A 17317-nucleotide genomic window follows, 5' to 3' on the forward strand; every position below is an offset into this window, starting at 1 on the left:
TCTCCCTCTGCCTTATTCACTGGTTCGGGCAGCAGAGAACGAAAGAAAATTGCATAGCCAAGGACAAAGGAGCCTGCAGCCTCCTTCATTCAAATGTTCAGGCAGCGGGGATGGGGGGGGGGGGGGCTTTCTCGCATGCCTTCTTTCTCTGAAGCGCTGCAAACCTTGGGATTGTGTAGCAGCCAAAGATCGCCTGGTTAAAAAGGAGGAAGAGGAGGCTCCACTAGTCCGGAGCCCATCCGCGGTGGCAGGGATCCCCCACACACATACACACACACACAAGGAGGGAGGAGAGACAGAGAGAGAGACAGACACACACAGAGAATGACAAGAGAGACAGAGAGAGGGAGGGGGGGAGATAGAGGTAAAGAGCCACACAGAGAGTGAGAGACAAACAGATACAGGGAGAGGGAGGGGGAGAGGGAGGGAGTGTTTATGCACAGAAGGAAGATTTAAAACTTCGGAGTGAATCCGGGAAGAGGGAAGAGATGGAGGACTGACTTTTCACTCCGATTTCTGAGCCCCCAGCTGTTAGTGACGGAGAAGGACGAAGGAAGAGATTGCATTTTTGTTAGGCTGAAAGAGCTGTGGCGTTTTAAAGAAGTCCCGTTCTTTTTATTTAAGCACGAAAGGAAAAATCTCCAAAAAGCCCGGGGCTTGCAAAGCATCACGGTCTCAGAGAATGCAAATGAAGGTGCTTATCTCCCTGCCCGGCTCGGAGTCATGCTGAGTCCTATTCAGAGGGCGGAGGGACGCTGTGCTTTTTTTTGTTTGTTTGTTTATGTTCTCACAACCATGCAAAGGTGGGTTTTGTGCTACAAGGATCTTTCTTTCTTTCTTTCCCTGTCTGCGGTTCCTTGCAGTTGCTTCGGTTTAAAGCACCGTTTCTCATTCCTTGCAAAACTGGGGCAGGACTGCCTCTCCTTGCAGCAGGCTCGGTTGCAAAATGTTTCCCTGATTTGGTTTATAAGTTCGCAGCAAGGCAATCCAACAAATAGGAAAGTTTTAATAAGATTTTCTGACTTTATTTGGTCTCTGCTGCCAACCCCAACCCCTCCCAAGGAGAGAGTGGGAAGGAGAGGAAGGAAGGAGGGAGGGGGAAGGAAAAGAAGGGAGGGGGGAGAAGATGGAAGGAGAAAAGATGGAAAGAAGGAGGAAGATGGAAGAAGAAAGGAAGAAAAAGAAGAAGGGAGGGAGAAAAGAGGGAAGGAAGTGGGAAGAAAAGGGGAAGAGAGGGAAAGAGCAGAAAGACGAGGAGGATGAAGTTGATAGGCAAGAGGAAGGAGGAAGGAAGGAAGAAAGAAAAAGGGAGGGAGAGAGGAAAGAAGAAAAGATGGAACTAGAAAGGAAAGAAGGGAGGGAGGAAAGAGGAAGACAGGGAAAGAGCAGAAAGACAAAGGTGAAGGTAGATAGGCAGAAGGAAGGAAGAAATAGGAAGGAGGGAAGGTGAAAGGATGGAAGGAGGAAGGAACAGAAGCGAAGAGGAAGAGAGAAATGGAAAGAGCAGAAAGACAGAAAAGATAGATAGGTAAAAGAAAGGAAGTTGAAAGAATGGAAGGAGGAAGGAAGAGAAAAGGAGGAAGGGAGTGAGTGAGGAAAGAAGAGAGGATGGAAGGAGAAAGGAAGGAAGAGAAGAAAAGAGCAGAAGATGGATAAGGTGAAGATAGATAAGCAAGAGGAATGAAGGAAGAAGTGAGGTGTCTCGAGGAGGGGGAAAACATTTAGTGACCAACGTTACAATGGCATTGAAAAAAGTGACTGATTACCATTTTTTACACTTAACAACCATTTTCACACTTAGCGACACTTTCACACTTATTCTAGAGTGGAATAAATACATGTGTGATGAAACTCAACATGAAGTTACAAATTCTGGGCGAATGAAAAGACCTAGCATTTCAAAAGTGTGTCAGTGGGTGAAAACATCATGGGACGCAGTCAAAGAAGATATTGTTATCAACTCTTTTAAGAAATGTGGCATAAGCAATGCTTTGGATGGGGAAGAAGACGAACTGATCTATGAAGACAGTGAAAGCAGTGAAAGCAGTGCTCAGTTTGATTTTGAGGATACAAGTGAAGATGAGGAAGAGGTTTTTGGTTTTCCAAAAAGCAGTGATTCTGATTAAGTTTTTTTGCTCAAAGAGGTGTTTTTTCATTTCATATTTGCCTTTTAAGAGGAGTTAATGTTATAATTCATGTTCTAATGTTATAAATTTTAATCCAACATTAAGTTCCGAGCTTCCAAGTCATTTATTTTTAATGAAAAAAATTTTTACTCAAATTTTTGTGTTAAAATGGGGGGTGCGTGTTATACGCCGGTGCGTGTTATACGCCGATAAATACGGTATTTCATAGCATTGAATCTACTTTGTAATGCTTAGCTTGTTATTTCTGTGTCAAAGTTACCAAGCATCTTAGTGATTTAGGAAGAACACTGGGGACAATGAATTACTGAATTTTGCTCCTAATTTAGGCTGGTTTGAATCATGAAGAATGAGTGGGATAAATATAGATTCTAAGTCTCTTGACTGAGACATGGGTTGAGTTCTTCCCCGCATTCACATGGCTTATCATAATACAGATAATGGAATGCAGTTTTCTTCAGTTCTAACTAAATTAAAAAGCAGCATTGTCAAGAGGTGTATAAAACCTATTAAGGTAGCCTTTCAAGAAAAAAGCACCGTGTTAATAATTTCAGACTATCCTTTAACTATTATGAAAAATAGTGCTACAGATATTTGTACATTCTAAGCGGTAATTCCTTGTGCTAATTCCAATAAAGCTACAGAAAACATAATCAGAACACGGACCTACTTTAAATGTGTACTTGAAAATTCAGTTTCACATAAAACAAACCAAAGACACTCTAGTGAAAAATATAAACAGGTCATTATTTGTGGCAACGTTAACATATAAAATACTTATAGAAGTAAAAAAATAAATTTAACTTTGGAAACCGTGTTAAATTAGAAATAGCTGCACAATAAGGTTTCTTGATTTTTTAAAAAATTAGATAAGGATTATATATTTAAACTCTCAGCTTTTGGAAGTTTATCTGGAAAAGAAAAAGCTTAGGAATATATGGCCTTGGAGCCACATATACCATAATTCAATTACTTCAAATAATTCCTCACAAGACTGTTTGCTGAGTCTGCTACTTTATCCTGTGTTTTAGTTCTATTTCCTGTCTTGATTAGTTACCCTGGGAAATGCAAAAAGTCACAACAGAAGGAATTTACAAAAGATGAAGCGACATATTCAATGCACAGAATTCCCAAGATTAATCAAATATAAAACAAAAGATAGAAAGTAATAGTAGTAGTGTGTTTTGTGGAACCATAACTACTTTTCTAGAAAACTGTTTTAAAATGCTACCATTGCTTCTTTTAAGGGAAGAAGGAAAAATTCTCCACATCCTTAAAAATAGGCCTCTTCATGTTATCCTAAAGATGTTTTGCAAGGCTACTTGTTTTGATTTTCTTTTTGAGTTTTTAATAGGTTCAAATATTGTAGCCTTGCCTTTTCAATTGCTGCATACTGTTTGAAAACAACAGTGATTATAATAGGCAACTGCATTGCAGTGGTGGGAAAAAGAATTAGAAGATGCAGAGTTTGTAAAATGTTCTGGGATTTGGGAAGAGAAAATTGCTGTTTACATAGAGAAGAGTATTAAAAACTGCCATTTCTTTTTAGCTTATAATTCTTCTTTCTAAATACTTAAAAATGGTAAAGACTGCAAAAACATTCTTGGCCTAAAAATAATACAGCAAAACCAAAAAAATGGCTATGAAAGACTTAAAAGCATCTGAAACAAAATGGGACAATGGTTCTTATTCAGAAATACAAAATATACAAATAAAATACCTGTAACCAGGGTCCATGTGCTGCATATGGATGCTCCTCTGTAGCAAAGGCCCCTTCAACTCCTGTAGATACAAAAGTGATTGCTGTATCTCCTGTAATACTTTTGTATGTAAAGTGCCGACCATGTAATAATCTGCCTCTGAAACAATAAACAAAAAAATGACTTTCAAATCAATGCAGTCTTCCCATGTGGCACTCTGTCACGTCATGTACTCCTCAATACATATAATATTTTAGGTCCATAATTTTAAAGTTCAAAATAGAAAAAATGAAATAGAGGCAAGGGAAAGAAACAATTATAATTTGAATACAGTAATTAAGGCTCTAGTGGATTGGATAAAAAAAGAAAATTCATCTAAGTTCCAATACACACAAACTATAAACTCAATGACTTGTATCATAGAACAAACCACTTTCACAGTACAATGACTGATGAAATGAAAGAGATGCAGTTAAATGAAAGAAATTCTATATCTCACCTACATTTCTCTCTTCCAGACACATTTCATCTAAATGTAATATATGCTTCTTCATAAACAAAATAAATATGTTTAATAGCAAATTAAGATAATATATGTGTTAGGAAGATTGCCTAAGGTTACCAGGAAAATTCTCTATTTTAGAATTCAAGTAAAAATCTATAATAATCTAATTATGCAGCAAAATACAAGATTGTATTGTGGTATTATAACAGTCAGTTCAGACACTTGAGACTTGACATATAAGAGTTAACCAAAGCCTTGAAATGCAGACAGTCCTTAGGTTACAATGACAATTAGGACCAGACTACTGTCGCTAAGCAATGCGATATAAAGTATGATGCAGTTACTGTCAGTTACCAATGGCAATCCAGACAGTCCCGCTTGCTGTCTTAACGGCAAAATACACACTAGGAGGCCCCACACAGGCCCCATACAAGTTGGGGAAGGGGGGACTGAGGTGCAAGTGCAGGGAGGCCACAGGAAAGAGAGTGTGGGTTGCACAAAACAAAGCGTCTTGTCCTTTCAAAGACTTTATACAGCCATTTCAAGGTCTTCCCCTGTTGTTTGAATATGTATGCTTTCAGGGAAGATATCTGCACTGGGATTACTATTGTAGTAAAGCAATAAGTTTCTTGAAGGATCATGCCAAATTTTTGAGCTGCAGCACTTTCACATTTTGAACAAGGGCACATTGCTCATTTCATGCCGTGCCCTCTGAACTGCACTCCTGAACCCCAATAGGCATTTAATATTACATGGTTAAATGCTTTGTAATACTCAGTTTATCTTTTTAAATCTGGTTGAAGAGACAGAATGGTCCTTACAGCGTCTCATACAAAAACTAACATTCTACTCACCTTAAGCAAAGTGGAATTAATGCTCCTGATTCCTGGTTGAATTTTAGGTGCACACTCTCAAGCTGTCTTGTGCGAATCAGTTCATGAGGAATGATTGCTGCTGAGCTGTCACTTTCTAAACTGTCCTTACGACTCCTAAATCAAAGAAAGTATAACATTTTATCCCACCTTTTAAATATATTTTTGGTCAACTCAAGGAGGAGATTACACTTAATATTCCTGCCCCCTATTTTCACCACCATCACTATCCTATTAGGGTACATTGAGGAAGGAGAGAGAGGGGGGGGAGAGGGAGAGGGAGGGAGGGAGGGGGAGAGGGAGAGGGAGAGAGAGAGAGAGAGAGAGAGAGAGAATGTATTTTACAAAATATATATGTGGCCTCTATATCAGATCTGCGTGTAACAAATCTAATTTCATACATGACCTGATTGTGAGTGAGATTGCAGACAAGGTACACATCTCTAAATCCCTGTTGTAGAGTCCCTTTTGCTGAAGTTTCACCAACGTTTTATTTTTTTTTATATAATAATTTTATTATTAATTATTATCTGTGACTTCAGTTCTGCCATGGATCTGCCACTACCTGGCTGGGGAAAGCAGTAAGAGAATATTGAGAGCTGGGTCTGGGGTATACTTAATACTTCACAGGAAAGTTGCACATTTGATATCTCTGAAATTTATGCTAAATATTTTTTTAAAAAACTGTCTAATCCATTCCAACCAATGGAAGTAATAATTCATTTAAGTAAGTTTTAGTTGGGATTTCTATATATTATTAGTAAAAAGGAGTCTGGACTTGAATTTTCTTAATGGTTAATGTTATCCTATATAGCAGCGAAAGCGAACCTTTTTTGGCTCGCGTGCCATAAGCGGGGGAAGTGCAGGGGGGGTCGTGTGTGGGCATGCCGCACCCATAATGCAATGCATGATCCACAGCGTGCATGCACACATGACAGGCACGACTCCCCATTTTTTGCATGCTTTTTTCGCCCTCCCCAGGCTCTAGAGACTTTATAGGAGCCTGGGGAGGGGGAAAACAGCCTCCCCCGCCACCCCGGAGGCTCTCTGGAGGCTTCAGGAGCTTCCCGGAGTGCAAAAAGCTGGCCCTACGGGCAAACCGGAAATTCGGGAACAGACTTCCAGTTTGCTTGTAAGGCTGTTTTTAGTCCTCCACAGCCTTCAGGGACTTTCAGGAGGCTTTCCTGAAGGCTCCGGAGGACTTAAAACAGCCCTACGAGCAAACCGGAAGTGACTTCCTGTTTGTTCGTAGGGTCATTTTTTCTCCTCCAGAGCCTTCAGGAAAGCCTCCGGAAGGCCCCTGAAGGCTCCAGAGGGCTTAAACCAGCCCTATGAGCAAACCGGAAGTCCATTCCTGAACTTCTAGTTTGCCTGTAGGGCCGGTTTTTTGCACTCCGGAGGCTTCAGGCTAGCTACTGAAGCCTCCGGAGGGCCTCCGGGGCGGGGGGAGGCCTGTTTTTGCCCTCCCCAGGCTATAAAGCCTCTGGAGCCCGGGGAGGGTGAAAAATGGCTTTAAAAAAGGCTGAACTCAGCTGGCCAGCGCGCGCATGTGTGCTGGCCAGCTGACAGGGCAATGCCTAACGTGCCCTGACAAATGGCTCCGCGTGCCACCTGTGGCACGCGTGTCATAGGGTCACCATCCAGGCTATATAGAATAAAATAAAATAACAGAGTTGGAAGGAACCTTGGATGTCTTCTAGTCCAACTCCCTGATTAGGCAGGAAACTCTACACCACTTCAGACAAATGATTATCCAAACTGTTCTTAAAATCTTCCAGTGTTGAAGCATTCACAACTTCTGGAGTCAAGTTGTTCCACTGATTGTTTTAGCTGACAGGAAATTTCTCCTTAGTTCTAGGTTGCTTCTCTCCTTGAATAGTTTCCACCCATTGCTTCCTGTCCTTCCCTCAGGTGCTTTGGAGAATAGCTTGATTCCTTCTTCTTTGTGGCAGCCCCTGTGATATTGGAACACTGCTATCATGTCTCCTCTAGTCATTCTTTTCATCAAATTAGATATACCCAATTCCAGCCACTGATCTTTATACTATGTGTTTTAGCTTCCAGGCCCTTAATCATCTAAATATGGTTAAGTGGTTATGGTTTTTTGATCATGGTAAATTATCTTGCTCAGGACTGGTTTCTGCCAGACCAACAAATTCCACATTCAGAACAAATCTTGCCTAGAAATAAGGTTATGAACAAAAGCTTGGTATGTCCGACTCTACAAAATATCTTTAGCACTGAGCGTACACCAAGTACGGTATAAAACATTGTTTGTAATTTCAGGAGCCAGTATTGAATCATTATGTTTTGTCACATATTTCATCATGATATATTGCTATACTTATATCCCAATATTCTTAATTTCTGCCGAACAAACTACTGGCTTAAGTTGGGATGTTTGTATCAGCAAACAAAGTAATTCTAGCTTTAAAAATAAATGAATCTATTATTATACCTTTGTTTCCAATTCAGTGTTTTGCTTCCACTTTACTTTGAATGTTATTCTGCCTAATTTCTTTACTTGACCACATTCTATTGAATTTTACCTCTTGACCAGATAATGGTCTTTGGCCAAGCTTCCCTAAAATCCATTTTTCATTAAAACCTGTTAGAGCTAGCAGCTGACATCAGGAGTTTTCTGTTTATAGGGGTTTTTTCCATTTTCCATTTTCTTTGTATCTGAAATGAAGGCCTTCTCTTTGCCTTGCCAGCTTTTAAGAATGAAGGGTATTGGCAGGGCCACCCACATATAAGATTTTCAATAACCTACACTAAGCTGAATAAAGAATCAAGTATTCATTCTTTCAGCTTGAATGAAAACCATGCATGATCCTGGGGAAGAAGACAACCTAGATGAGGGGGTGATGGAATTTCTAACACTTTAAGGAAAATCAGGGGGAGCCAAAGAAGTTATTACTACAGCTTTTTTCTCTGCAAATGCAGCTTTGAAAGCAGGAGCTTAATACAGGTTTTATATCTGGTGTTTTCAGTTTTATTTATATTTATTTGTGTTATTTTCCTTTTTATGGTCATCATCTCTTACCTTCATTTATTCTTACATACATAAAGTACTCTTAATCAGATCTATTTAACAGATTTTTTTTTCAGGTGGTCATTAACTAATATATTTTTAAAACTGCCACATAAAATTCTCCACTCAACCAACACAAATAATTCATGGATTCTCAGCTTACATCAAGAAAGAAATGAATAAAACCTGACAAGAGCCATGACTTCTGTATTAGGAAAGAGAGGGTGCATTTAAATGAGAGGAATATGCCGGAAATGCCCCAGCATGAGACTGCATATCTAACATTTTATGGAACTGGAAGGGAATCTGAGATTAAAGCTCATTCTGAGTGATTGAAGGATTGTGGGAGGTGTAAGTGTGGGCAGTTGTCAGATTAATTCTTTAGATGATTAAATTCTTTTGTAGTCAATGTTTGAAGTCTCTTCATTTTAAATGAGTATAATGCAGCAGTTACCAAGGTGACTTTTGCTGACTTTCAACTATTTCTTCCTTCATTTTCTGTTCTTACTAAGAGCCTGAATTGATTTCTACATCTTGTGAATTAAGATGAACAACAACACTGTTAGCCGTACTGCTGTTAGCTGCCGCTGTATTAAACTTCAGATCTGGATTTGGGTAGCAGATAATAATCTGCTGGAAAACCACAGCTCTACTGTTGCTAAGAAAGCAACAGAAGTGATAGTCACATAAACAAATTTGCAATCATCTTTGATTCTTCTGCAATATTAGAGACAGATCATATAAACCATGTCATTTGAAGGCAGTCAATATAAATTCTCCAGGAAAAAAAAACAATTGCTTACTACACAGTTTAACTATCCTACACTTTTTCTGAGATTCTAAGAATCTGAGAGACCAAAGTTTCAATAATTGCTTATAGTCCAAGTAAAGGAGAAACTAAGATTTGCCATGATAGGCACTGATTAACAGATTAAAGCTTGCTAATAAAATAACAAACTAGAGTAGTTATCCTTAAATGCTGACTATTTTTATAAGATCTATTGTCTGGGGTATTTGATTCAGCGACAGAGAAGTGGACTTGTGCACAAATACAATGTTCCACTGCCTACCTAGTACTTAATTAAAAGTTAGTAAATTAAAGTTACTTAATGCAAGCATCTCTATGACTTACTGTGCTATATTTTAACAGACAATTAATATTTTTTCTTAAGAAAACTCTGATACCAAAGTTCAGCATTGATTGGGTAATGCGAAAAAATGATATATTTGCAATGCTGCATTTGCATTTAACTACTTCCTTTGTAAAGGGACGTGGTGGCTCAGTGGCTAAGATGCTGAACTTGTCAATCAGAAAGGTTGGCAGTTTGGTGGTTCGAATCCCTAACGCTGCATAACAGGGTGAGCTCCCGTTACTTGTCCCAGCTTCTGCCAATCTAGCAGTTCGAATACACATAAAAAATGCAAGTAGAAAAATAGGGACCACCTTTGATGGGAAGGTAACAGTGTTCCATGTGCTTCGGGGCTTAGTCATGCCAGCCACATGACCACGGAGACGTCTTCGGACAGTGCTGGCTTTTCAGCTTTGAAACGGAGATGAGCACTGCCCCCTAGAGTCAGGAATGACTAGCACATATGTGCAAGGGGAATCTTTACCTTTACCTTACTCCCTTTGCTGTATACACTTTAACCAGGCAATTTGGACAAAAAATATAATATTTATGGTATTTTTATACTTTTATAACAGAGAACCAATAATTAAAGTTAGAAATATGAAGTTACAGAAGAGATATAAAATGCTAAAGTTACATTACAGCATACCCTCCATTTTAAAATAGCTTTTTACTATATAAGGTTCCAGCCAGCTCTTCTTCCAAGGAGAACAATCTATTCCTATTAGCCCAGCCATCATATTCTACACACCACCGGTTTACTCTATGTGACCTCTGGGAGCACATACCTTAGATCCTACAGAACTAATATGGCAGGGAGGGTGGAGAGGAGAGAAAAGATTGTCTAGATATTTTCTAGTTCTATCAACCTGGAAGTTCTTCTGGTGCCAATGCTTCCTCTTTTTTTGTAAGATTTGGCTGCAATCCTTGGACACTAATAATCAGTGTTATAAAAACTAATGTGCAGAATCTAATGTAATGCTAATAAGACAAACAGCCAACTCAGGATACAGATAAAAAACTCTGTTAGTGCGTATTTCAGAGTTTACTTGAAAACATGAACCTTTGTTTACTTATGAACAATAATATGCTATTATTCATATTCTACAGAGGGCGAAGGAACATTTGAAACTGAGAAATAAAAATAAAACGTTTTTTCTTTACACACATACACAAATACACAGAAAGGTTTATAATCAAATACCCAAAAGACCAAGTAACATGACCCAAATGAAAATTATTTCTTAAATATCACATATTGCTAGTAATATGTGTAAATTAATTACATATATGATTTACCTCAGCAATTGATATGAATAAATATGCTCCAACTGGTACATAGTTTAACTTTTTTATTTTGCTAGTCTAATGTTTAATAACATGAACATTCTCAAATTCATACTATACAGTAACTTGGTCAACACATTTATGTTAGAATGTGAGATGGCTTAGCCTTTCATTCACTTTCTCTTTCTTCTGACCTTTAGATTCTGAGCTTTTAGGCAGGGTTTGACTCTCATTTTGATGTTCCAATAACTATCCTGCGGCTTGCCAATATTCACATAACTGTGGTATAAAGAACAAGCATTTTCTCTTATAAAGATATGCTTCAAATAGCTGAAATATTATAACACCTTGTCCCAAGTTAGGATCAGAATCAGTATACTAAAAGCTATAAGTAATCAGGTTCAGGCTAGATGCAAGGAAGAACATCCTGAATTTACAAGTTGCAGCAATTTACAAGTGATGAGTTCCCTTTCATTGGTGAAATTGAAAAAGAAGCTGGATCATTGGTTAAAGATGTTTGATTTGTTTATTTATAAAATGTATTGGCTGCCCATTGTACCACATAAAACGTCTGTCTGTCTGTATGTATGTATGTATGTACATAGATACAAACAAACGTTTAAAACCATATTCTAAGGTTCTGCATTGAGCAGAGATTAAATGACTTCTAATGTCATTTCTGCTTTATACTACTTTAATTTAATGATGTTTACCAGTGCAATAAATATCAAGCAGAGATTATCATTCCCAAACGTAAGTATTTTTGCAGAAACTGAAATGTTTTTTATTTAGTCAGGTTTTCCATTGACTATTTTCTATCACCCTAATTATAAATGACTTGGCATTTGCTTTCCTTTGATTATTTAAGCCATTTTTACTGTTTTGTTTCATATTTTTATATACTATATATCAAATACCACATTGGTAGTTTCTAAACTTGAGTTTCTAAATTAAAAGCAGTATAAAATGTTGCAAATACATAGTTAAATAAAATATATTTGAAGTATAATACCAACATTATATTAACATATTATTTTATAATATAACTATAATATATTATAAAGATTATATTATATACAAAAATAGCCTTTCCTCCCATTATTATCGCAAGAAAAATGAGAACAACTCATTCTTTCTCACTTCAAGATTCATCTAAAAAGACTAAACTTACGGTGCTCGGTCACTGTTCAATCCATTCTGCCTCTGAGTATTAATTGGTGGCAAAATTGGCTTGCTGTTAATCTCTAGTCCCCTTCGTAGAGTTTCTCGAATTTGTTCTGTGTCTGAAAATTCAGAAATTTAAAAATAGAGTTAAATGTAGATGAGGTGATCTTTCAAACAGTAATTGGAATACCAAAACAAATATCATATACTTTTTTCCCATCTGTATATCAAAAACCATAGTTTCTTGCAGCAAACTGGCAGCTATGATATGTTTCCATTTAATAGAAACAACACTGAAAAAACTTAAGGGTTGAGTAATATTTCACGTTATGATTTTTGGAAAACATTAGTCACAATACACTGAATGAAGAATTATAGAATATAATAGCAATGTTGATCCTCTGGCTTCATCCCTTTTCCTGTCATTGGGAAAATGTTATATAAAGTTAACACAAAGTCGCAGGTATTACTACACAAATTTTTCAGTGCTAAAAGCTATGCTTGTAAAATATAACACCCTTTAACTAGTTTCTAAATAGTTTAGAATCAGAATTGTCTTTCTGCAAATAAAAGACGTCTTCAATTACAGAATGACATTTCAGGAGATGCTGCAATGAGAGTAAAGGGAAGAAAATTTCTGTGAATTTGTCCTGCATCAGTAACTGCCATGTTGTTTTCAAGAGTTACCTCCCTTTTTGACTGAGAGTGTGCACTATCCTGAAAATGATCTTACATCGTTTGTTACCAGCTACCACTTACAGGCTTCCTAATGTTTAGTTCTATGTCATTCTATCTGCGTAGGCACACTGAAGTCATGGCAATAGAAAAACCCAGAGTTGACAAGGTGGCTTTGTGATCCCCAGCCTGCCTCATAAATTGCTATGACTCCAACCAGATGCTTGCCCCTCCTCTCAGCAAAAGGGTTCAAAATGAAACTGGTTCAAACAGAGTTTGTCTCCTTCACCTGGAGGGAAGCAACTGCCTATCAAAAGCTCCATTTTGGCTGCTAAAGAAAGGGTATATAGGGAACCTCTGCATAAATACTCAGTAAGAGTCAGGGGAAGAGATCATTGTAGATATTCTTCAGAGTAAATTGGGAGATAGTGAGTTTCAAATCATGCATATTTCCATGAGATTGTATATGTGTGTGTGTAAGGGTGGAGGCTTGTCTGTGAACATATTTGCACAAACGTGTATCTGGAAAAAGACTCATTTTCACAGTACTGACAAAGACCTAACTTGGAACTTAATGTATTCTTGCATTGGAAATGGTTGCCTAGCTATAATACAGATTATTTAAATAATTTTTTAAAATCCTCTTATGCACAAGGTCTGAATATATTTGGAAAGTGCCTGTCTTCTATTTTCACTTAAATGGGAAGTAAATATTTTAACTTTTAGAAATTGACATCAACTATTTGCTAGGTTTATTGGTATAGTAGTCATATTACTCTGTAAGAGGGCCAGGAACAAACATATATACATACATCTTGCACAATCCTGTAAGATGGGTTGGGCCAAGAGACACTGACTACCCAAAGCTAACTTTCATGGCCAAGGAGGGTCTTGAACTCACAGACCCTTGCTTTTTAGCCTGGTGCCTTAACTATTAGACCTAGCTTACCTTTTCCAGACAATCGTCGAGGATGCGTACCAATGCAGATACTTCTGCTGTCTTCATCGTCCTCTGGTGGCCGGCTAAGGTCATCCCAGGCACATTTTGCACTCACACCGCTTAGATTTGAGCCATCTGTTTCAATACCTTTATCAACTCGGTCCTGCTTAAAAGGATCCCAAACAAACACACATTTGAGAACATAGTTCTGTCATTACAGGATCTATTACATATATTTTATTAATGCTCAGTGTCTGAGAAATTAAAAGCTGCAGTACTCATTTTTCATTGCTCTAAAGACACAAAAGTCAGCCGCAAATCAATGTCAATGAATACAATGGGCTTAAAACTCAGAACATACTGTCGCTCCGCCCAGTGTAAAGTCACACTGCTTCATGGGACTTTTTTTCCAGCCCTATCTGGAGGCACTGAACTTCTGTAGTTGTGCATGAAGCCTGTGCTCTTATCACCAAGAGATGGCAGAATGTCTCAGTTGCCAGTTATCATTTGGTGTCCCGAGTCACAGCATTTAATTTAAAACTACATTTCACAAAAGTATAGCATTGAATCAAAAATAAGATTTAATGAATTCCAACTATTAATTCTCCCAGCATGCTTCACTTCCAAAATCAATAGCAGAAAGAGATATTCCTGCATCTCATTGAAACTATCAGTTCAACAGATGAAGAAAACAATTTGTTTTCAGTACTAACATTCACCACCAGATGATGCTGTTAAACTAAATCTTGGCTTTTAAAATAAGGAGCAGTAAACTGGAGGAGTTTGATATGAAAACAGAAGAAAAAAAAGTGATTCAATTTTCCTTTTCACATGGAAACAAACATACGTACAACCTGGTCTGCTTGAGAATATCACTGAAGAAACTGTCAGAAACTACATATCCATCAACTATGATGTTTGGTAATACTGAAGGAAGACTTCACTCTGAGATGACAGTTTCACATCTAATATTCCAATACTGTCAGTGGTTGTAAAGATCAGTTTTAGCATGTTTTCTATTTCCAACCCAGGAGTGAAGGGTTACATATAGTTTTTTGAAGCTTTTGAAATCCTTATAGTTATCATAAATCATATTGGTTTCTGCAAAACAAGGCAATGAACATATGCCTTTCTCAATCCCTCAACTTCCCCCAAGCACACAAGGTATCAGAAAAACTGCACATTAATGTTGTTTTTGTTGTGGTTGTTGTTATTTTATTTTTACTATATGCCGTCCAGTCATTTTGGAGTTGTGCAGTTTTACAAATGTGAAGGAAGGAAGGAAGGAAGGAAGGAAGGAAGGAAGGAAGGAAGGAAGGAAGGAAGGAAATGATGTCTGTGACCCAGTTCAGTAGCAACAGTGAAACTAATCTGAACAGAGCCATTTATTGGCCATGGTTCCAAGGATTGGGAGCATGAAGACTCACAAGTCAAAAACTGATAGCAAAGTAACAAAATAATTGACTATTTTTTCTGAGAACAATCAAATACAAGGAGAGAATTGTTTTGGGTTATAAATGCAATTGTGTCCACTCGTCATAAAATTTCAATAAACTAAATAATTAAAATGCATACTTGCAGATGTGGATCTATTTCGAATATTGTTTCCCCACGTCGCATATCTGTGATTAACCATGGACCTCCTGCTCTATAGATGTACAAAAAAAGAACAATAGTTAACTGTAACTATCCCCAGAATTTTAGGGTTTATTGTGCATCTTTATTTCTCAGATCACAAAATGCCTTCTCAGATTCTCTTTGCAGGCTATCAAATTTGTATGAATGTACATAATTTTTAGGTATCACAATCCTAAGGGAATATGGTACCTAAAATACCTTCACTGTGAAGATATTTATTTTCCCCATGTTACATAAACTAACAAATCGAAGACAGTCTTTTGTAGCTCAGGGTTGAAGTTTGGGGTCCCTGTTACTCTTTGAGTTTGGTTGTTTTCTTGCAGACATTTAATTACCGAATTAGGTAAGATCATCAGTGCAAGAAGGAAATGTGGATTGATTTCATTTTATATATTAGAGGCTTGTTCTGTGATCTGGTGTTGGTGAGAAGACCTTGGTGATTCCTTGATTAGGCTGTTGTTTACTGTTAGCTTGCTTGTCTGACCTGGTAGTTTCTTGACTGAGGTATTTATTTCTCGATTGTTGGTCTACTATTAATCTTGGTGTTAATCTTCACTTATCTGGGTGTTGATTGCTGGTGAGGAGGTGTTTGGGGTTTTTGTTCCCCTTTTTGGCTTTTTGATTCTCTTTTGAATGGTATATAGATGTTATTTCTCTCTATATGCTGGTTGGTGGCTGATTTGTTTGAGTGCGATTCTTCCAGGAATTCTCTAGCATTTTTGGACTTGGCTTGGTCTAGGATGGTCTGTTTTCCAGCTGCAACTATGATTTAGTCTGTCCATGTGTTATGAAATAAAGGAGTTTTCATCCTATCGTCTGACTGTTAATTGGTGTTCATGGATGCGTTCTGCTAGTCTTCTGCCTGTTTGTCCTACATAGTGACTGTTATAGCCCTTACACTGTATATTATAATGACTCCTTTTACTTCTGAGCCTGCTGGGTCTTTTGGTTTATTTAGGATGCTTTGGAGGGCTTTAATTGGTTTGTGTGCTATGGTGATGCCATAACTAACCAAATAAATTTCAATTTCAAGTTGTACTGTGAAATTAGATGGGGTGGGGGGAGATACCCTCTTCTATTTACCGTATATACTCGAGTATAGGCCGACCCGAATATAAGCCGAGGCACCTAATTTTACCACAAAAAACTGGAAAAGTTATTGACTCGAGTATAAGCCTAGGGTGGGAAATGCAGCAGCTACCGGTAAATTTCAAAAATAAAAATAGATACCAATAATATTTTTGAATATTTATTTCAAAGAAAAACAGTAAACTAGCGGTGTATTCAATGAAATACTTCACTCACCTCATGATGCTGATGTCCCGCTGTGATGATGATGTCCCGTGCAGCCGCGGGAGCGATGTCCCGCCTCCTATGACACACGGCACAGTGATTCCTATCATTGGATCACTGTACCAGAGGAGGTGGGACATCGCTATGTGGCTGCTTGCCATAACAAGGAGGAGGTGGGACATCGTTGCAGAGCGGCAGGAGGGGGAGGAAGGGGAATCGTAAGACAGCCCTGCATTACATTAGAACGTGAGGAGGGGGGATGGTGCGGTGCGCGCTGCGCGGCAAACTGACACAGAGGGAGGGGAAACTCACAGGGGCACTGGGCCATTCACGAGTGTCACCCAGCGGCATGGCCACGCCCCTTTTTCTCCTCCATTTCAGGCAAATTTTTCACTGACTCGAGTATAAGCCGAAGTGGCTTTTTTCAGCCCAAAAAGTGGGCTGAAAAACTAGGCTTATACTCGAGTATATACAGTAAGTATACAGGTTTTTAAAAAGATTATTTCAAGTGTGGCATTTGGAAGTGGCTGAATTTATCTTAATCAGACATTATCTTTTAATTGCTGATATGACTTCCAAATCAGGTGGAAATGCTCTACTTACACAGGAACAGTCCGAAGCAATTCTAATATACCCTGCCCATTCCACTGCTGTGCTGCATGAAGCTCTTCTGTACATACTCCAACAATCTAGAACAATAAAATAAAATAATGACAAGATCTTTTTATACTTAACAAGAAAATACATTGGAAAAACTAACATGATGCAGCACAAATTTAAACGAAAGAGAAAAGGGTGGGGGGGAGTCCTGTACACTGGAAGAAGGAACCTAAAATCTAGTGAATGCCTTTTGGCTAAGATCAACTGTAGCCTTTCAGAGTGTTCACTAGCCTCCCCCACACTAACAGATGGCTCAGAGATGGCTCTGGAGAGGA

The 17317-nt window shown here is 38.2% G+C and overlaps 1 protein-coding gene across 1 annotated transcript in view; it reads right to left on the minus strand.

Moving 5' to 3' along the window:
* Nucleotides 1-17317, minus strand: part of SUFU (SUFU negative regulator of hedgehog signaling) — a 79289-nt gene that overhangs the window by 20562 nt on the left and 41410 nt on the right. The window contains exons 5-10 of the mRNA XM_032225280.1: nt 16986-17071; nt 15027-15099; nt 13461-13617; nt 11844-11955; nt 5204-5338; nt 3865-4003 (exon numbers count right to left, since the gene is read on the minus strand). Coding sequence (XP_032081171.1) covers nt 3865-4003; nt 5204-5338; nt 11844-11955; nt 13461-13617; nt 15027-15099; nt 16986-17071 — 702 coding nt within the window. The remainder of the gene's footprint in view (nt 1-3864; nt 4004-5203; nt 5339-11843; nt 11956-13460; nt 13618-15026; nt 15100-16985; nt 17072-17317) is intronic.

This window comes from Thamnophis elegans, chromosome 10 (assembly GCF_009769535.1).
Source record: "Thamnophis elegans isolate rThaEle1 chromosome 10, rThaEle1.pri, whole genome shotgun sequence".
In the NCBI taxonomy this organism is placed as follows: domain Eukaryota; kingdom Metazoa; phylum Chordata; class Lepidosauria; order Squamata; family Colubridae; genus Thamnophis; species Thamnophis elegans.